Source organism: Cervus elaphus, chromosome 9, assembly GCF_910594005.1.
Source record: "Cervus elaphus chromosome 9, mCerEla1.1, whole genome shotgun sequence".
Taxonomy (NCBI): Eukaryota; Metazoa; Chordata; class Mammalia; order Artiodactyla; family Cervidae; genus Cervus; species Cervus elaphus.
Genome location: NC_057823.1, coordinates 93,416,650 through 93,439,016, shown reverse-complemented (window position 1 = coordinate 93,439,016; position 22,367 = coordinate 93,416,650). Strand labels below are relative to the sequence as shown.

General features: G+C 37.3%; 1 protein-coding gene across 7 annotated transcripts in view; it reads left to right on the top strand.

Annotated features, from left to right (window-relative positions):
* KIAA0825 (KIAA0825 ortholog) overlaps positions 1-22,367 on the top strand; it is a 416,740-nt gene that overhangs the window by 200,024 nt on the left and 194,349 nt on the right. For 6 of the 7 annotated variants that reach the window (XM_043913608.1, XM_043913604.1, XM_043913611.1 and 3 more), the window contains exons 15-17: positions 1,812-1,991; positions 9,136-9,360; positions 18,233-18,641. In XM_043913608.1, coding sequence (XP_043769543.1) covers positions 1,812-1,991; positions 9,136-9,360; positions 18,233-18,641 — 814 coding nt within the window. The remainder of the gene's footprint in view (positions 1-1,811; positions 1,992-9,135; positions 9,361-18,232; positions 18,642-22,367) is intronic. The other variant, XM_043913607.1, reaches the window with a different exon arrangement.

The following is a 22,367-nucleotide window of genomic DNA, read 5'->3' as shown; positions in this document are numbered from 1 at the left end:
TACTCAAACTCATGTCCATTGAGTCGGTGGTACCATCCAGCCATCTCATCCTCTGTCATCCCCTTTTCCTCCTGCCTTCAATCTTTCCCAGCATCAGGGTCTTTTCAAATGAGTCAGCTCTTCACATCAGGAGGCCAAAGTATTGGAGTTTCAGCTTCAGCATCAGTCCTCCCAATCAACACCCAGGACTGATCTCCTTTAGGATGGATTGGTTGGATCTCCCTGCTGTCCAAGAGACACTCAAGAGTCTTCTCCAACACCACAGTTCCAAAGCATCAATTCTTCGGTGCTCAGCTTTCTTTATAGTCCAACTCTCACATCCATACATGACTACAGGAAAAGACATAACCTTGACTAGATGAACCTTTGTTGGCAAAGTAATTCTCTGCTTTTTAATATGCTGTCTAGCTTGGTCATAATTTTCCTTTCAAGGAGTAAACATCTTTTAATTTCATGGCTGCAATCACCATCTGCAGTGATTTTGGAGCCCCCCAAAATAAGGTCTGCCACTATTTCCACTGTTTCCCCATCTATTTGCCATGAAGTGATGGGTTCTCAGTGGAGTTCTCCCCAAAATGGACATTAGTAACTTCCAGCCTATTTTCTACCAGCTTAGCAGCCCCAGATGAAAGAGGACACTGTTTTATCAATCATTCCAGCAAAAATCCTAGGGAAGACTCTCTCGATCATGAAAATCAAATCACAGAAATAAAATTATCAAGAGAAACTATAGAAGTGATGAGTTTTCAAATGAAGAAGAAAATAAATTTACTCATTCCAAAATGATCTAGATTGTGTTTTTTCAATATATTTAAATTATGAGAAGCATTGTGAGTCCTTATTATCTTTAACTCAAAAATACTTTTACATATGATATGGAACATAGCTTGTTAATTATCTAAACAAGAGAGAAATTATTTCACCTTTTCAGTCCAACCTGTAGATGCAACAGTAGAGGAACTGATCCTTGAAGAGTGGTCACGGAGTCAGAGGAGGACTGAAAAGGGTGAATAAGATGAATCTCTCTTTGTTGCAATTCCTATTTGATTTTATTGAGAAACAAGCTGAGATACCTCTTCATTCTGAAATGACAGGAAGCTATGGGTTTGAGAAACATTTATAAATTTATTTGTAGAATTGATAGCATAATACTGAGAACACTATAACTGTGAATTTCCTATGAAATTTATGTTCTGAATAAAGGGTATATAATGTTCAGAACAAAAATCCCAAGGAGAGATACAAAGATTCAACTAGTTATAAGTTGATTTTCAATAATAAGGAATATATAAAATAATTCTGTTTGGCATTCAAGTTATACACACACACACATATAGACATATATATAGTGCATATTTGTATATAATATGAATGAAATACTGCACCAAATATAGTAACTATCACTGGTTGGTAGGATTTGGTGCACTTTTAATTTTCTTAGTTTCTTAGTCTGAATTTTTTACAGTTTCTAGAATAAATGTGTGCTTATTTTAAATGAAAAAATAAATGAAAAAAAGTTTAAAAGGATAAAGAATTCTGACATAAAAATAAACTAGTATTGCCCTTTTACGTGATGTCATGTGGTCCTTCTCACAACTTTACCCCACACAAATATCCATGACTCTCTCAGAAATTATACTGGGTTTGGACCCAATTGGGGAATGGACCTTCGATCTGAAAGAATATGGCATTTCTCCTATTATGTAAATAACAATCAAACACATTTTTACACTGTTATGCCAGTGTTAGTAATAGGAATGTAATCGTACTCATTGATACCCACCTTACTAAATCATTTTGTTCTTTTTAAGAATGTACCTTTCAAGAACAAGGTTCCAATACAGAAAATAATCTGAACCAAGGATCCAGTTTGATAGAAGCTATCTTTCAAGTATTGTACCACTGCACTTTCTCTCCACAAACATTTGGAAACGTCTTTGTGAGTTACATGGAAGAAGAACAATTATGGGACTGGTTATATAACACTCCAGGTATGAGAAAGTTACTATTTGTAAAAGAAGTGTTTTATAGATACTCAAATATATCTTTAAAGACATTTTTAAAGTTTATTGATGTCAGTTTTGCCTAATCTGTTATTTGTAAAAGGTTATCTTACATTTTTTTCAGTATACAGGCTTCTTTGGGGAATCATTAACCATTTAGTTCAGTTCAGTTCAGTTCAGTTGCTCAGTCATGTCCGACTCTTTGCGAACCCATGAATCGCAGCACGCCAGGCCTCCATGTCCATCACCAACTCCGGAGTTTACTCAAACTAATGTCCATCGAGTCGGTGATGCCATCCAGCCATCTCATCCTCTGTCATCCCCTTCTCCTCCTGACCCCAATCCCTCCCAGCATCAGGGCATTAGTTCCCATCAAAATTTAACACACTTGGGACAAGATGAGGGGGAAGTTGAGGGGGGGAAGTTATTATGTAGAAATTATGTTATGCAGATTTTCTTTATTAAAAATTTAACATTTACCACAGATTGTGTTTTGCCGTTAAACATGTAAGAAATTAGTAAAATGTAAAAGAAATACTTTATGATTCTCAGATGCTTTTATTAAACAAACTGATGGAGAAACCTGCTGGCCAGTTTTCTTCATATGTAAATGGCATTTATTATGACGAGCCTAGTGGCTCTCTCTAGACATTTAAGTAAGTCCTATCGCTGTTTTGGGGTACTATGTTTTCTCGAGCTGTGTTGTTCTGCCCACAGCTCGAGTGGATGGTAAAGTCAGAATGAGTTACATGTCTGAATAGGAAGTGTTCGTGGTTTACCCCACCTGCAGGACCAAGTGTAAACATTCTCACATTGTTTGATCCTTAATATTCTATCTGTAAGTCTCTATACTTAATGTCTTGGGAAAATGAAGGATGAGGATTTAGTGGTTATCCTGTCAGTCCATTAACTATATATATCATTTACATTTGGTTTTCAACCTATATGCTTTCTTATACACTGTTTTGGAACCACCATTTCCATAAAATACTTAACTAGAATCCATATTCAAAAATCTAACTGACTCATAATCATGGTTTGGTTCTTCCTGTAATTTTTAGCTATCCTCCAGACATTACTTGACTATCCTTTTAACTATTTTTAAGTCATTATGTTACATCTTCTCTTGGTCATTATCACTGCAAAGTAGCAATATATAACTTTATGTAATGATTTCAAAACCTCAAATCTCTCACTTAAAGACTCTGTGATAATTCTCTCCTTTTAAAGTCTTATTTTTTAGTTTTCATATATTCCTCACTGTTTCCTTTTTATCCCTCAAATGGTCAGTCTGCTAGTTTAAAAGAGAACATTATTTCTGATGTAGACTTTATTGAACTGAAAGAAAAACAACCTTGAAAGCTCCTCCACCCCCTGCTGTTTTGAGTTGTTTCTGGTGAGGATAAGAGCTGAATTGTCTCATAAGATTATAAAGAATGGGGGACCCACTTGCTTCAAACCATTATTTATCTTTCAGTTCTTAAGTTCTTGAACCATCTGACACTCAGCACAAAACCATACTGAAAATAACTTAGAAGAGATCAGTGGATTTTAGGTGGTGGCCTGAGAAAGCAAAACTGCTTCTTGCCGCTAATTAGTCTTCTCTTCCATCTACACGTTGAGCAAACCCTCCTCCCCCAGGTCAGAAAAGTCTCTTGGAATAGGAACAGGTAGTACAGATGTTCATAGAGATCAGATTTTGTCGAGGGCTCAAAGGGGCCGAACTTCAAAGTGATGAAACATACTTGGCCTTTGGGCAAGTTGTTTCTGCATCAACGTTAAATTATCTCCTTTTAAAGTCTTATTTTCTAGTTTTCATGTATTCTCTCACTGTTTCCTTTTTATCCAAAAAACAGTCTTCCAGTTTAAAGTGAAAATGAAAGTGAGAGTTGCTCAGTCATGTCCAACTCTTTGCGACCCCATGGACTGTACAGTCCATGGAATTCTCCAGGCCTTAATACTGGAGTGGGCAGCCTTTCTCTTCTCCAGGGGATCTTCCCAACCCAGGGATCAAACCCAGGTCTCCTGCATTGCTGGTGGATTCTTTACGAGCTGAGCCACAAGAGAGCATTATTTCTGATGTAGACTTTATTGAATTGAAAGGAACTAAGACATTGCAGCAGTCATGAGGAACTGTGCCTTTTTTTTCCTCTCCTATTTAAATCTTTGTAAATCTCCTATTCTTCTGTTACCAATTACAGTTATCTTAAAATCCCTAATAAGATATACTAATTCATAAGAAAACTAAGTCTTTTACTGTGGTTTCTGTTTGACTTGAAAAATAACAGGTTTCAAGGAAATATAGCTGAGACACAAAATCATAATCCCACAATATTTACATTTTACCACTAATAGACCTATGCTTCAATAAATATTATTAACTTATCCAGATTGACTGGAGTACATTACTTAAAAACTGGTTTATTTTCTTCCTCTTGAAACACGTTAAGATTTCTGTATAGCTTAGCCATAAGACATCACAGTCTTATCACTTTGGAGTAGAAAGATGAAAACAAAGAAGGCAGTATCCTCATTTTATTCCTGGGCTTCCCTGGTAGATCAGCTGGTAAAGAATCTGCCTGCAATGCAGGAGACCCTGATTCGATTCCTGGGTCAGAAAGATCTCCTGGAGAAGGGACAGTCTAACCACTCCAGTCTTCCTGGGCTTCCCTGGTGGCTCAGATGCTAAAGAATCTGTCTTCAATGCAGGAGACCTGGGTTCGATCCCTGGGTTGGGAATATCCCCTGGAGGGAGCCATGGCGACCCATTCCAGTATTCTTGCCTGGGAAATCCCTATGGACAGCTGAGCCTGGCAGGCTAAAGTCCACGGGGTCGAAAAGAGTTGGATATAACTGAGTGACTAAGCACAGCCAGAGATGTTAAGAGACTTGCCTGAGATTGTTCACTGATTAAATTGTAGAATCAGAACAAAAAAATGGAACTTCTGATCACAGGCCTTGTTATTTCTCTTTATTTTTTTCTATTAGACTAAACTTTTTGAAACATTTGCTTTATGAATATATGAATTCAGTAATGAAATATGTAAACTGGTTTAATAATTAGAAATGCAATACATAACTCCTTAGAATGAACATAACTAGGAAGAAAAACAAGAGTGAAAATATCCATTTAAAAAAAGATTACAAAAGATAAAAATTATTAAAAAAAACAATTAAGTTGGGTTACCTCATGTGGGCATTTCAAAGGCCAGTACACTCTGTGAGAAATAGATTTGGTAGCTATCATTGCAGGCCTGTACTGTCAAAGTAGGTCAACAATATTTAGTTGGGCAAATGAAAATATCAAAGCATAAGTTACTTTGTGCTTCGCTCTATTCCTTAACTCCCTTTTACTTTTAAGAGAAATACATGTCTTTAGCACCCACTGTGAGTTAAACTTTATAAGAAACTACTAAACTGTTTTCCAAAGTAATCTTGTCCTTTTACCTTCCCACCAGTTACGTGAGAGAGTTTGGGTTGCTCTGTGCCCTCACCAACACTTGGAATTGCCTTTTTGCTTTTAATCATTCTAAGGAGTATATGCTATTATCTCACTGTGACTTTAATTTACAGTTCCATGGTGATTAATGATGTCAAACACATCTTCATGTTTTTAATGGTCATTTGAAAAAACTCTTTTGTAAAATATCTGTTTAAAACTTTTCTTCATTTATTAATTAGATTGTCTTATTGAGTTTTAAAGAGGTCTTCCCTGATGGCTCAGTGGTAAAGAATCACCTGCAATGCAAGAGCCACAGGAGATGCAGGTTTGATCCCTGGGTCGGGAAGATCCCCTGGAGGAGGGCATGGCAACCCACTCCAGTATTCTTGTTTGGAGAATCCCACGGACAGAGAAGCGTTCCAGGCTACGGTCCATGGGGTCGCAAGAGTCGGACATGACTTAGCGACTAAACCACCACCATACATTTTCACATAGATACACAATTTTCCCAGCATTCTTTTTTAGAAATCACTATTCTTTCTCAGTTTGAATTACTTCGGTGTTTTTGTCAGAAATCAAGTGAACAATTGATCAAATCCATGTCTAAGTGTGGATCCCTGTTCTGACGCTTGGAGCTACATGACTATATTATTCTTTGTTTTCTGTTTGCCCCAACTTTGTTCCTTTTAACATCTATTTTGACCTTCTTTGGATTAACTGGATATTTTTCAATATTAAAGTTTTTCTTTGCTAGTGGCTTATTAGATATAATTCTATATTTATTTTGGTAGTTGTTCCAAGTTTTACATCTTGTGATGAGTATCTTTGACTCTTCACATTTTACATATAATGTAAGAATCTTACACAAGTATATTTCTGTTTACTCTTCCTATTCTTTACATGTGTCATCATTCATTTTATTTCTACTAATGTTATGAACCCTACAATCTATTGTTTCACTTTTGTTTCAGTCAGTTATAGCTTAAAGAAGCTAAAAATGGGAAGAAAGTCTTTCATATTTGTCCATCTATCTATCATTTCTGGTACTCTTACTTGCGTAGATCTGAGTTTCTGACAGATATCATTTTCCTTCTTCATTAAGTATTTCCTTTAATGTACTAAAATTTTTCTGCCATCAATTCATTTGATTTGATTTGGTTGCATGAAAAAAAGGCTTTATCTTCATATTTGAAATATTTTTCATCAGACATAGACTTTTGGGTTCAGAGGTTTTTTTTTTTTTTTTATCTTTCATTTTCTTTTCACTCAGTACTTTAAAGACAGTTTTCTATTTTATGGCTTGCATTGTTTCTGATGATAAGTCAGTTTAGGTTTTAAAGTGTTTGCTTCCAATTATAAAATGTGTCTTCTTTGTATCGTTCATTTTAAGATTGTTCTCTTTATCACTACTTTGCAGCTATTTAATTATGATGTGCTTTGTTTTGGTTTCTTTTGTATTCTGCTTAGGAATTGTTGAGCTTCTTATATCTGATAATGTTTAGTTTTTTATCATATTTGGAAATTTTTCAGCTGTTCTCACAGGATATTTTATCTTTTTTCCCCCTACTACCACTTTTTTCTGGAATTCTTTTTCTTTAAAAAAAAAACTGTTTTAATTAATTAATTTATTTGGCTGAGTAAGGCCTTAGTTATGGCATGCAGAATCTTCATTACATCACGTGGGATCTTTTACATCATACTGTTTTCTTCATTACCTCACGTGGGATCTTGTAAGTGCGCTGTGCAGGCTGAGCAGTTTGGGCACCGGGCTCTCGAGTTGTGGCCCACAGCCTCCAGAGTCCACAGCCCCAGTAATTGCAGCGTGCGGGCTTTATGGATCTTAATTCCCTGACCAGGGGTTAAACTTGTGTTCCTTGCATTGTAAGATGGATTCTTAACTATTGGACCACCAGGGAAGTCCCTGATTTGCAGATATTGTAAAACCCTTGTATCCCTCAGATAAATCCAACTTCGTATTGTGTATGATCCTTTTAGTGTCAACAACATTCAGTTTGTTGACATTTTGTTGAGGATTTTTGCATCTATATCCATCAATGATATTGGACTGTGATTTTTCTTTTTTATGTGATATCTCTGTCTAGTTTTAGCATCAGGGTGAGGCTGGCCTTGTATACAGAATGAGTTTGGAAGTATTCCTTCTTCTGTACAATTTTTGGGAATAGATTGAGAAGAACAGATATTACCTCTTCTCTAAATGTTTGGTAGCATTCACCTATGAAGCTATCTGGTCCTGGACTTGTGTTTGTTGAGAGTTTTTCTAAATCACTAATTCAGTATCATTGCTGGTAATTGGTCTGTTCATATTTTTTATTTCTTCCTGGTTCAGTCTTGGGATATTGTACATATCTAGTAATTTGTCCATTTCTTCTAGATTGTCCATTATATGGTTATATAATTGTAGTCTCTTAGGATCATTTGTATTTCTGTGATATCAGATATAACTTCTCCTTTTTCATTTCTGATTTTATTGGTTTTGACCCCTCTCTCTTTTTTCTTGATGAGTCTGGCTAAAAGTTTGTCAATTTTGTTTATCTTTTGAAAAGTCCAGCTCTTAGTTTCAGCACTACGGTGGTTTTTACAATGGGTTGTCATTTGAGAAATATCACCTTGAAATTTGAGGGGGAAAATCATATTGGTGCTCTTCTCTATTAATTCAAATAGTGATCCCTGAACTTCCCGGTCATTAAGACAAACAAAAACTTTTATTGTATTTATCACAAAAGTAACACATAATCATTGCAGGTGATACTTATTAGAAAGAAAAGAGGAAAGAAAAGAGGGAAGGAGGGAAGAAAAAGTCAAAGAAGAAGGAAAGGAAAAGGAAAATCACCTGAAATACCATTAGTCATTGATAATCACTTTTAACATTATAGAGTATATCTTTTAATTCTTTTCTATGTGTATGTAAACGTGTATTTTTTAAATAAAAATAGTATATCATACTATCTTCTAAGCTGCCTTTTTTTTTTTTTACTAATCAATATGACTTTATTGCAAAGATGGATGTGCTATGCTTAGTCACTCAGTCATGTCCGACTCTTTGCGACCCCATGGACTGTAGCCTGCCAGGCTCCTCTGTCCATGGGGATGCTCCAGGTGAGAATACTGGAGTGGGTTGCCATGCCCTCCTCCAGGAGATCTTCCCAACCCAGGGACCAAATCCAGGTCAACTGCATTGCAGGTGGATTCTTTACCATTTGAGCCACTGGGGAAGCTCTAAGTTAATTAAATAAATCCCTAGTTGTTGGACATTTAGATTATTTCCAACCTTTTGTTTTATTATTTACATAATCATAATTAATTTCTTAGGATAAATTTCCAGAGAAGGAGTAAATGTGTTAACAGGTAAGTGTCAAAACTTTTGCAATTGTTGTCCATGTATCATCTAAAAAGGTTATACAAGTTATATACCCACCAGTAGAGTCCCCAAAGTACTAGCAAATACTCTTTCATTCACTGTTATTCTGGCTACTATTCCCTTGATTACCAAGGGGTAACTTTTTCCCCAAATGTTCATGGACTACTTATCAATCATATGATCTCTAGGCTAAAAACAACTTTTCTTTCCTTCAGCTTTGAATTAGATTACTGAGAAGGTGAATTCTTAATTGAACAGGGCACAGAATATTTTTGATTCTGCTAACTGTAATATACTGTCCGATTTTAAAGTGTCAACACGCAGAGAGTCCGAGGTAGAGGTCATCCGATGCCTGAGACTTGCCCTGACCCAGGCCCTCAAGGACGTCGTGCGGCAGGTAGTATCTGTGATGAGCTCTGGGAGCAACTGTGAGATGAACCTTAACAGGCACAGTGTTCCTGAATGTCTGCGTGACAGCATTCCCAAAGAATGGAATTACATTCCAAAAGACACCAAAAGGAAAGAATCAAGCAAAGGTACATTTATTTTTCTTTAAGAACATGTCCCTAAAGAAGCACACTTTCTGGGATATGAGAACATGTAACATTCTAAAAATTACAAGATTTGTAAACTATATTAGTCTCCTTTCTACCATGTATATTTAGGATTCCTAATTTTCATTACTGTGAGCCATATGATAAAAAAAAAAAAACCCACAACCTAGAAATGAAAATGACTCAAATGATTATCTTCTTTTTTTAACTACCAATTCACAATTTTCTGTGATATTTTGTGTTCATGTCAGTATTCAAATTAGTCACATAATTTTGACTGATTTCCTTTAAACCTATTGAGGAATCCAAAATTCATATTTTCAAGAGGATTGCTCTGATATTCAGTTTAATTATTCTTTTTTGAAGTTTTTCCTGTACAACTACCAATTATTACTTTCTTCTCTTTCTTTAATATACCTACATGTGTAGCTTTTCAGTAAAAAGAATAGCACCGCATTTAATAGCTACATGTATATTTCTGACAGGGTATTTCCCCCCCAGTACCTATGGTTCTGGATTCAGTACGTTGTTCCTCTTCAGAGCAATGAAGCTACCAAGTGTACTGAAGAATTATCAATGACCTATATTATTCATTTATTAATCAAGTCCTTTCTTCTTAGCTTCTTCCTATCTGGATGTCTCTACTTTCCAAGAATTTCACAAGGTTCCTTTGGATGTATCTTATTTATCTGTTTGTATCCATGAATCTTCTTTAAAATTTTAAAATAACATCTTTTCCTTTTTATCTTCATCTTTAAAGAAGAATATTTTTTCACTAACTGTAAGGAAACTCTCAACAGTAAAGCACTCTAGCTGAACAGTAAAATACTCCTGCTAAATCTAAATCCAGTTGAGGAAAGTAGCTGTTCTTTCATCCTTCTCCATAGTGGTCCTGAATAATGTGAATCTTATCCAGCAACCTTATATTAAAGACTCAAATCCATTATCTATCAGTGACCTTTCATAGTAATGCTTTAATTCTGTCCAAACCCTATTAAACTGCCTTTGAATCCAGTAAAGCCATTTAATTCAAATTGGAAAATGTCAGATATTCGTTACTTAAGTTCTTCCTCACCAGAATTGTTGCCATCTCCCCTTTCTAGCTTTGGGATGTTTCATAGATTTTGAGCAATATAGGAGGCATAATCTATAGTTTATATATCATGTCATATGAGTAGCAGTTTTTTGTTTGTGTCTTTCAACTTGGTCTATTCACAATTTTTTTTTTCTACAAGTATTTTGGAATTCTTCCATAACATTTCAAAGGGCCTCTGGTTTCCGCCCCTACCCCTGCCCCAAAAAACTTAAGTTTGTATTGATCGATACCAGTTCTTATGGTTTTCCTTACTAAATAATACTTTTTCATAAAATTGTCATTTAGGGTAGACATACAACACTTAGAGAGGCACGAAGGAGTGCCAAATCACATATAAATATTATAAAAGAAAGTGGTGGAGGAAAGTGACCTTATAAAGCATTTTGTGCATTTCAGGATGTGACAATAGGAGAATACCATTGTTCTTCATTTCTGTCCTCTATTAAATTGAAATTACTCAATCTTTAGTTTCCCTACAACATACAAGATAGATAACATGTTCATGCCAGACATTAAGTCACTTATTCATTCAATAGATAGACACTAAGTCAATTACTGCTACATATGAGGTACTGGAACTGGGTCATGGATAAACCATCAATAAGAGATCCCCTGTTGATTCTTGAAGACTAGTATAAATGTTTACAAATAGGTACAAACACCTCCCGAGGTGTACAAGACAATTAATTCTCTGGTGGGTGAGAAGACAGCAAGCAAAACTACTGAAATTTCATATGGAGCCTGTTATTGGAATTCTCCCTGGGTCTGTGAGCAGGCCAGTCACGTGTTGGGGACATTATTGTTAGAGAGGGCATATACAGGGTAACCTCACTCCTTCATTAGCTTTCATCATTCTGCAATCAATTAAGGTTGTCCTTTGTATTTCAGAATCTAGTTTTCACAAAATTAATCCTCACAAAACACACAAGTGGCTTTAACATATTCTTGTAAATCAACAAATCAACTGCAGTTTAAAACTATTACTAGGAATCCAAGGGAAAACAAACAATGAGAAAGTAAAAAAACTCACACTTAGGAAAATTACTGTTTCTAACACAAACTGTTTCTCAGCCATACTATAGGTTAGAACACTGATAATCTGATCAGATTTGGCCAAAAATAAATAAAAAAAGAGTGGGAACACCATCTGAAGCATGGCTTCCCATACTTTGTTGTTAAAGATGAATCCCTCCAAAATGAGTATTGTGCCTTGAGGTATTAGCTGAATATAGTTTGAAGTCATCTTGATTAGCCAAAGATTTCAAAACTAAGCACACAAACATGAAGATGTTTTAAGTTGATTGATATTTAATTCAGTACTTGGCAAAATTCATCTAAATCATGAAGTGCTTAGGGGCCTTTTTTTTTTTTCTTGAGGATTCTAACTTAAAAGACGAATAGTCGCTAGCTTAAGGAAACATTTGTCCTTCCTGACATAGTGAAAATGATGGAACATGGAAAACACTGAAGATTTAAAAAAATAAATAGTACAATAAATTATACATTGTAAGAGATTTACCGAAGAAGTGAATGGAAGTTCAGATGTTTCTCATATAGCTCAGCTTAGGTGTTCACTCCCTAAGCGAATATGCAAAGAATTCTCTTCCTAAAAGCAAATACACAAAGAATTAGTTGTTTTATTTCTTTGACAATGACCAAAGGGAAGATATTCCAGAGAATGTATTGTCTTACCACTAAATTACTTTTTAAATAGAAAGAATGCTTTATGGAAAAACTCAGGAGTAATTGTTTTTAAGTAAAACAATGGATTCTGGAGAGGAAACAGTGATAGCCCCGCAGAGAAAATGCATTCCAGGCATCATTCACACGTGGATTGTTGAGAAAGAAAGTGATGGCAGAAATATGCCAAGTGTTATCAGAAGTCATTCAGATAGTTTATTTTGTAAAACCCAGAAATATTAGTTTTATAAGAGTGAGTATCACCTATAAAAATGTCATCGCTGCACAGAATTTTCTAGCATGATTAAAAAATGTTCCAAATAAGTGTTTCAGCTATTTTTGAATACTTTTCTTAAAAGTACAAAAATGAGGGCATTCCTGATGGCTCTGGTGGACAGCCGCCTGCCAATGCGGACGACACGGGTTCCATCCCTGATGCGGGAAGATTCCTGCACGCGGCGAAGCAACGAAGCTCGTGCGCCACAGTATTGAGCCTGTGCTGTGAGCCCGGGAGCCACAGCTGCTGAGCCCCCGGGCTGCGGCTGCTGAAGCCTGCGCGCCTTAGAGCCCAGTGCTCTGCAACAAGAAAAGCCGCGGGGGTGAGGGGCCCGCGCGCCGCCACTGGAGAGTGGCCCCCGATTACCGTGAATACAGAAAAGTCACACTGCAACAAAGACCCAGCACAGCCAAAAATTTTTTTAAAAATACAAAAATGAAATATTTTCAGTTTGTTGCAAGAACAATTAATTAACATAATGGTGATGAATATTCATTAGTCTGATTTCAACGGCAACATTTGTCTTTTTGGTGGTTAAGATTGAAAAACTAGTGCCATGATTTCACAGGTTGCATGTGGATCTACGTATATTCATGTCGTGACTTTGTCACCTATGACAGTCATTAAAATCGAGTATTGAATCAAACTAAATAACCTGACACTTGATTCAATGTGTTACAAACTATTAAAGCCCAGATTTTTAAAAGAATAAAGCATATAAAATCACATTATCCTCACTCAATAATGTATTGTCGATATTTGATACCATTAGTAAACAATATTTTAAAAGTTAATTTTAAGACATTATTTGTCTTTACATTTTTCATTGTAAATTTCATTTTTTGCATGTTTTATAATCTCCAAAATATATTTTTACAATCAGTAGTCTATGCATAAGAAGGAAGACACGATAAGTATATAAATGTACCTCTCACGTCGCATTCAATGTCATATTCAAAGCTATGGTTTTTCCAGTAGTCATGTATGGATGTGAGAGTTGGAGTATTAAAAAAAGCTGAGCACCAAAGAATTGATGCTTTTGAACTGTGGTGCTGGAGAAGACTTTTGAGAGTCCCTTGGAAAGCAAGGAGATCCAGCCAGTCAATCCTAAAGGAAATCAGCCCTGAATATTCTTTGGAAGGACTGGTGCTGAAGCTGAAATTCCAATACTTTGGCCACCTGATGCAAAGAACAGACTCACTAGAAAAGACCCTGATTCTGGGAAAGATTGAAGGCAGGAGGAGAAGGGGCTAACAGAGGATGAGATGGTTGGGTAGCATCACTGACTTGATGGACATGAGTTGAGCAAGCTGGGGAGTTGGTGATGGACAGGGAAGCCTGGCAAGCTACAGTCTATGAGGTCACAGGGAGTGGGATACAACTGAACGACTGAACTGAACTGAACATTGCATCCATTCTAGGACATACATTTTTTCACACTTTATCAAATTGGGATGACTCTTACAATATATTACATATAAAGGAAGTCAGCTTATTTAAATAGAGACAGAAAAATGAATGTGTGGCATTCGTAGAAGACCCATCCTGGTGTGTTGCCAGCATCGTCGTAGATGCAGAGATCCTGTGATTGTGCTTAGTTGCTCAGTCGTGTCCGACTCTCTGTGACCCCGTGGACTGCAGCCCGCCAGGCTCCTCTGTCCATGGGATTCTCCTGGCAAGAATACTGGAGTGGGTTGCCATGTCCTCCTTTGGGGGATCTTCCCAACCCAGGGGTCGAACCCAGGTCTCCTGCATTGCAGGCAGGTTATTTACCGTCTGAACTACGAGGCAAGCCCTGACCCTATGATCAGTAGAATGGATTTGTCATTGGTCTAAAGGTTCTGACTAGAATTTGCCTAAGTTTTGATAAAGTATTTGGAGATTTGAGTACTTGCCGTTCTCAGATTTTGTAAATATTAGTAGCAATACAGGTGTGAAGAGAATTGTTAATCTTTACCTGATAGCTACTTATCTTGTCAAATGTTTACTCAGGATGTGCAGATAAGCCTTCTTTAGGATAAACAGAATATAAGAGATAATCTTTTCAGTCAAATACTTGGCAGCAGATTGGGGAATATGAGATGCAAACACATAAAGAACAATAAAATGTTTAAGATAATTTAAGAACACTGATAAGAGTGGTTTCTTAATTTGCTTTATCTATATTTCAAGCTTCATCTAAACTTATTTATTTGAATAAAAAGAAGACATTTATTGAGGAACTATTTTTTTACAAAGTACTGAACTATACACTTTTTTATTTATTCATTTAATTACAAAAGATCTTCTGAGATATGTTGGACCCAATACAATTTTTACAAACATAAAAACACTGATCCAGTTAATTCTGAAAATCATTCTTAAGTTGCCGTGAATTTCTGAGGAATCACTAGACCAGACCTATGTTTTCCAAGAGCTTTGTACTTTTTAAGGGCAGGGTAACTTTTTTTTTTTTCAACTTTTTATTTTGTATTGGAGTATAGCCAAGTAATAATGTTGTGATAGTTTCAAGTGGACAGCAAAGGGACTCAGCCATACACATACATGTATCCCTTCTCCTCCAAACTCCGCTTCCATCCAGTCTGCCACATGGCTTTGAGAAGAATTGCCTGTGTGTACAGTAGGTCCTGTGCTGTACATAGATCCATTTTAAATATAGCAGTGTGTACATGTTGATCCCAAACTCCCTATCTCTTTCCCTCATCCTTCCGCCAGGCAACCATAAATTCATTCTCTAAGTCTGTAAATTTGTTTCTATTCCGTAAATAAGTTCATTTCATTTCTTTTTAGATTCTGCATATATGGAATGTCATATGATATTTCTCCTTCTCTGTCTGACTTACTTCACTCAGTATGACAATCTCTAGTTCCATCCATATTGCTGCAAATGGCATTATTTCATTACTTTAAATGACTAATATTCCATTATGTGTGTGTGTGTGTGTGTGTGTGTGTATCATCTCTTTTTTTTCCATTCCTCTATTGGTGAACATTTAGGTTGCTTCCTTGTCTTGGCTATTGTAAACAGTGCTGCCATGAACACTGGGGTGCGTGTATCCTTTTGGACCTTATTTTCCTCTGGATATATGCCCAGGAGTGGGATTGCAGGGTCACATGGTAGCTCAGTTTTTAGTTTTTAAAGAAACCTCCTCACTGTTCTCCATCGTCTCTGTGTCAGCTTACAGTCTCACTAACAGTGTAGGAGGGTTCCCTTCTCTCCACTCAGTCTCCAACATTTATTGTTCGTGAATTTTTTGATGATAGCCGTTTTGACTGGTGTGAGATGATATCTCATTGTAGTTTTGATTTGCATTCATATGATAATTTGTGATGTTGAACATCTTTTCATGTGCCTCTTGAGCATCTGTATGTCTTCTTTGAGAGTTTCCCTGATGGCTCAGACAGTTAAGAATCTGCCTGCAATGCAGGAGATCTGGGTTTGATCCCTGGGTTGGGAAGATCCCCTGGAGAAGGAAATAGCAACCCACTCTAGTATTCTTGCCTGGAGAATCCCATGGACCAAGGAGCCTGGTGGGCTACTGTCCATGGGGTTGCAAAGTGTTGGACACGACTGAGCAACTAACACGAACTAACATGTCTTCTTTGGGGAAATGTCTGTTTAGGTCTTGGGCACATTTTTTGATTGGGTTGTTTGTTATGATGGTCTCCAAAATCCACAGGGTGACTTCTTAAAATGTCACAAATATCTTGAGAAATCTTTCACAGTGTTTTGTTATTTTTGTTCAGTGAAAACTATTTTTCTGAAGAACTTACAGCTACCTTCTTTAGGCTTTCATTCTGTTCCAGTGTTCAAATTCAACTATGTACATAGTGGAGTAAAATGCTGTGTCTGGCTTTGTGAGATACTCAAGGAGTGAGATTTTATTCCATGCTCTTGGGGAGCTTTTAGTCTAGTTGTAAAGACAACTCATGAATATATAAATAAGAATATAACAAACAATGATAGATGATAATGCAAAAGATAATACAACATGGCATTTTATGAACCTAATTACAGCGCAGTCATATGGGTAACATGTCCAGATAAATTCATAGGAGGAAAGAACTTTGAACCAAAAGTTGAAGGTTATGAGTGAGCTCTGAAGCACGAGGGCATTCCATGTGAGAATAATGAGATAGTCAGAAGCCTAAGAGCAAAGAGGATGAGACAAAGATGAGGTTCACCGCAACTGCCTGCGGCTAGACTGTAGAGTGTTTTGACAGCAATGTTCCAGAGACTGATCTCATAACAGTGGAAAACAGCTAAAGAATTGTAGCAGAGAAGTTAGGTAATGAAGTTAACAAAGTTAGGTACTAGTATATGCATCTGGCTTTACAGCTGGGCATTGTCTGGGGCAGAGAGATGGGTTAGGAGACTCCTACGATAGTCCAGATACCACTTGTGAGGGCGGGCTTGAATAGGTAGTAGCCCTGGTCACAGTCAGGCAGAACTGCATGTCAGAGATGATGGAGTAGGAAGATTGATCAGTGTAGTCCCTAGCCTTGTATGAAGGATTAGGAAGAATATTTAAACATTTTAAAAGCAAAGAAGAAAATGAGGATGGGAGGGTCAAGAGGGCCAAGGCAAGTTGGGAGGAAAACAATGAATTTGGTTAAAACCAAATTTGGTTATGGGTTGAGTTAATGATGACTACTAGGACAGAGAAGTAGAATGCCCATCAGGGAACTGGAGTGGTTGAAAGGCCAAGACTGAAGGTTCTAGAATCATCCAGAAGATGATCCTGGTTCTCAACTAGAAAGATAGAGGACAATTTGGCAACGCTTTGGAGACATTTTTGCCACAATTGACGAGAATGCCATTGGCATCTAGTGAGTGGAGGACAAAGATGCCACCAAAACATCCTCCAGTGCACAGGTCGGCTCCTTGCAACGAAAAATTCTCTAGCCCCAGATGCCAGTAGGGCCAAAGTTGAGAAACCCTGATCTTGAGAGAGGAGAAGAGTAAATCCTTCAGAGAAATAACGTTAAGTGAGAGAGAATAGAATCTTCAGTCAACAGGCCAAGGACTTAGCAAATACAGGTAAGAGGTGTTAGTAGAAGTGGAACTAGCGTGGAACATAAAGAAGCAGAGTAGTAGAGATACACATGAACCAGTTTGTTGGCTGATTTATTCAACACGTATTTACCCAACATCTGTTAGAGATGAGGTCCTAACGCCTTCCTGGAGCTTATATTCTAGTGGATGGAGACAGATAATGAAAAAATAAAGTGATGCTAAGTGCTGTAATAAAGGTAATAGAATGGGGTCTAATGATAGGGAGGGACTGGGGGCTGGAACATGCCAGGATGGGCATGAAGGGACTGTCTTACATAGATCTTAGGGGAGGCTCTCAGAGGAAATGACATTTGAGCTGAAAACTAAAAGAAGAGCCAGTCCCAGCAAGAGCTGGAATGATTCTGTCATGGATGCCAGGAGAGGAATAGAAAGGCTTAAGGAAGTGCCAAAGGCCACAAAAAGGAGCAGCATGGGTATCTTTGCATTTATTAATTAGGAGGACCTTGGGCCCTTTAAACCTACAATCGTAATAGATAAAAATATAAGTAATAATTCTGAATTTTCTAATCATTTCTGGGAGGAAAAATTAAGTTGGGGACTTGGGGAATTTTGGGCAGGACTGCAGAGGACCCCAGTAGAGTTCTGTCAGAATATGTCAGGCACTTGCTCTCCTCAACAATTTTCTCCACAAAAATTAGACACCCCCACACAACACTCAACACAACACAGTGATGGAACGCAAATGCTAATATTAATCATACCTTTCCTTTCTTTTCTCCCCCAGGCTTCACAAGGCTTGCTGCTCAGGCAGTATCTATTGTAATCAGCAAGTTACCTACGGTGATTGCATGTTTGCCTCCCCCAATTAAATACTTCTTTTTTCTGTCTGAGAGAAAAATGTCAGAAAACTTGGTTGAATTGAAGAAAGCTGGCCTGCTTGTCTGGAACTTGATTGTAATTATATGTCGGATATTTGAGGATGGAAACACTGTGGAACTTTTAACAGGTGCCTCCCTTGACAGATGGAGTAAAGAGAAACTCGGTTTAGTCTGTGTGTGTTTGGAAAGCATCATGGGAGAGCAGACGGGTAGCCCTAATCAAATGACCCAAAAGGTTATACGGAGCATCGAGCAGCAGAAACCCAACTGGATTGAATGCCAGTTGTTGAAAGCAAGGAAACTGAGCACCGAATGGTAAAGTTATGTTTTTCTTTCCCCGAATTTCATCAGACACGTTCACAAAAAAACAAAATCACCCATAAACAACCACCACCTCAAAACATTGTCAGATAAGCAGCCATGGCCATCTTGCTAACTTCATGGGAACTTTGATGAATACAGGCAAAGATAAATATTCCATCAAACCCTGGATGGTTAAATGTTCCTTGTCTTATTAAAATTTGAACCCCATTGATACACTGCAACACTATACATGTTTAGTCCCCATCTCAAGGTTTCTGATTAAAAGGGTTGTGGTTAAACCCAGGAGAATTTGGTTTCACTCCTTTTCAATGTGCAAACAGGTATCTCGTGGATAGCCTGGAGCTTTTCGTAAATGGATTGTCCATGGAGATTAAATTAAGAAGGAATTAATGGGTATAAAAGGCTCTTTATTGCTTTCTGTGTACCTGATTGTCAAAAAGGTACACATTTTTCATCTGGTAATGTAAGAATCCCAGAGGGCAACCGGGGCATATCACACTCAAGCTATAAACACACCCAGCTGTTTCTGTATGAAAATGTCAGCCTTCTCCTCGGTTTGTCACTGAGAGCTAAGTGATTTGTGGTATTGCAAAGATTTTTAAGGGTCCCTGATGAATTTAAATGTGTACATAGAGTCCTGCTATCTTACAATTAGTCTTCAGTATAGAACTGCCTGATATTGATAAAGGAGTTATGGTTCATATGGTCTACAGATCACTAAGCCTGACCCCCTCACTTTTTTTTATACCACTCACAGACACTGTCCCCCATTCTTTTGAAACATATTCATATTGCTAGAAAGTACTGTTATAACTTTCTGCCTGGAACAACTAAAGGTTGTTAGTTTTAGTGCATGGCAGTGATAAAGAGTTCAGGCTTTGGAATTAGATGGACAAATACAAATCCTTTGTAAGTGGGCCATCTTTTGTGAGTTATGGAGTTGTGCAGGTTGGATCCCTGGGTTGGGAAGATCCCCTGCAGCAGGAAATGACAACCCATTCCAGTATTGCTGCCAGGAGAATCCTATGGACAGAGGAGCCTGGAGGGCTACAGTCCATGGGGTTGCAAAGAGTCGGACGCGACTGGGCGACTGAGCGCTCACGTACTAAGCCGGTAGAGTTGTTTTGAAAGGTTAAAAAACAGTCATAAAGTTCTTAACATCAAGCTTAGAACTAGTAAGCATTTGTTATTTATAAACTATTAAAATAAGCTGCACTGTTTAGTATTGTGATGACAAATGCTCTTTACTAGTTTATGTTAATCTGTGAGACTTCATATTAATCTAAATCACTGTAAGCAATCATGTAAGTAGTGTAAATAATGTAAGAAATGTAAGTAATCATTTTCCTGGCCCTGTCATACTGACTTTTAGAAATTTACTTGTGGGACATCCTGTGTGTGGGATTAAGAATAGCAGTCAGGAAAATGCTTAGTAACATTGACAGTGACCTTAATCTTTACATTTGCATTGGATATCAATTTACAGGCTTTAATGCAAAGACTAAAAGATTAAGGCCATGTGTCATTATCCATGGAGTGGGTGTAGAAGCGAGAGAAGAAAAGCAGAGTAAAAGTAGTGGATCTGACTATAAAGTTAAATTTATGATACTGCTGAATTAGGAGGCTATCAGTAAGATCAGTGGAAAGTAATGTCTCTAATATACCTTGGGCTACATGCAGAAATCCATAAGTGAAATTTTTTCCTTAAAAGTTGATTTTAGTCTAAGTATTATATATATTATAAACAGCACCAAAACATCTGATATTTTCTATAGTAGGGAATTGTCTAGCCAATATTTCGCTGATGAGTTTTATGTTGTAACTTGCATCAAAAATAAAGAATTATTGACTTTTAAAAAATGTTTTACAGCCCTCAAAAATTCTGGATTCATTTTATGTAACTTGTAATTAGCACAGTGCTATGCCTTTCTCAATTTCTCAAATAATTTCAATATAAAAAATTCAGATTTAAAGTTATTTATTTGAAAAAGAATTAAATTTGACTTATTAACACACTTGAGGTAATCTCTTATGGATTTGGGTGCTATAGAAATGCTTTATCCCAACTTTGACTTTAAGTTGATTTTCTGATAGATGAACTTCATCTTCATCTCTACTCATTTCTCACAGATAGATGATCATTTAGTTCATAGATCTATACCATGAGGAAAATGTATTTTAAACCATAATGTCTGTATACAGGTGGAGGGTTGCCTTGACCTTACCGTAATATGTTTTGAAAATGGTGGCTCAGATGGTAAAAAAATCTGCCTGAAATGTGGGAGATCTGGGTTCAATCCTCGGGTTGGGAAGATCTTCTGGAGAAGAGAATGGCAACCTACTCCGGTATTCTTGGGCTTCCCTGGTGGCTCAGATGGTAAAGAATCTGCCCACAGTGTGGGAGACCTGGGTTTGATCCCTGGGTCGAGAAGCTCCTCTGAAGAAGGGAATGGCTACCCGTGCCAGTATCCTTGCCTGGAGAACTCCACGGACAGAGGAGCCTGGTGGGCTACCGGCCATGGTGTTGCAGAGTTGGGCAGGACTGAGTGACTAAACACCTTCACCACTTTTTCACATGAGAATATAAGCACTTAAACTAAAATAGTTCTTCTGTTGCGATACCTGAAATCTTAATTCCTCATGAAGATTATCTGGGATCCACACGGTATCATTGAGCCAGATTTCTTTCACTTGCACCCAGATTTAACTTTGATTTTATGGAAATTGTGAGCATAACTGCAGCGGAAAGGCGGCAGCTGTAAGCAGTGCTTGTCTTGCATGCTGCCTGAAAGCATTACTATTCATTAAAATAACCTTCACTTTGTAGTAACACTCAAGCTGTAAACAGTCAACTTAGATTCTGGAGAACACACAGGCCAAAAAAAGTAAAGAAATGTCTGTCTTTGCAAAGTAATTTGTCGAGTTGAAGATTATTGTTTTTCATCATGGTGACCCTGACTTGGCTGGCTGGGTGCATATACAGATTAAGATTAATGCAGTTATTCCTTGGCTGAGGTCTGCCTCTTTCAGGGCACATTCTCCCTAATGACATGATTGATAGGCAGTCCCAAATCCAGAGAGGAACTCATTAATCATAGCATTGACTGAATCCAATCATTTGCTTCACCTGCACAGTGATGGACAGGAAAGGATACAATTCAGGGGCTGACACTGAGACACTCCTTTGTCAGAGGGCCTCAACTTTTTCAATGTCAGCCTCCGCAAAACCCGACAAGAAATTTTGCTTGCAGCCTGTATGCAGTTTAAAAAAAGATATTTACAAACTTCTATTATTGCACAAAAGTCTTTTCTGTTTGTTTAAAGATTTACTCTACCCAAAGGATATCTTTAGGAGTAGAATTTGGTTTCATTTTTTTAACAACGCTTATAGGATCATAAAGTTTTTTTGTTTTTTTTTTTAAGAAGGATGTTTTGAGGCTACATGTGGAAGCAATATAAAAGTTAATGTCCAGCAGCTGGGTATCATTTGGTTCAGTCTTCAGGTCAGCGGCACTGACTCTTAGCAGAACTAATTTTATAATCATGGCAAAATCTCAGTAATGAACTGCAGTATATAGCTGATTACACCACAGAAAATTTCATTTAGTCTGGGAAACAGTGGAAAACCATGGTTTTTTTTTTTTAAGAATACTTAGACTGCAAAGCCTAACATGATCCTAATAGCACTTGTAATAAGAAAATTAGTGTGAAACATAT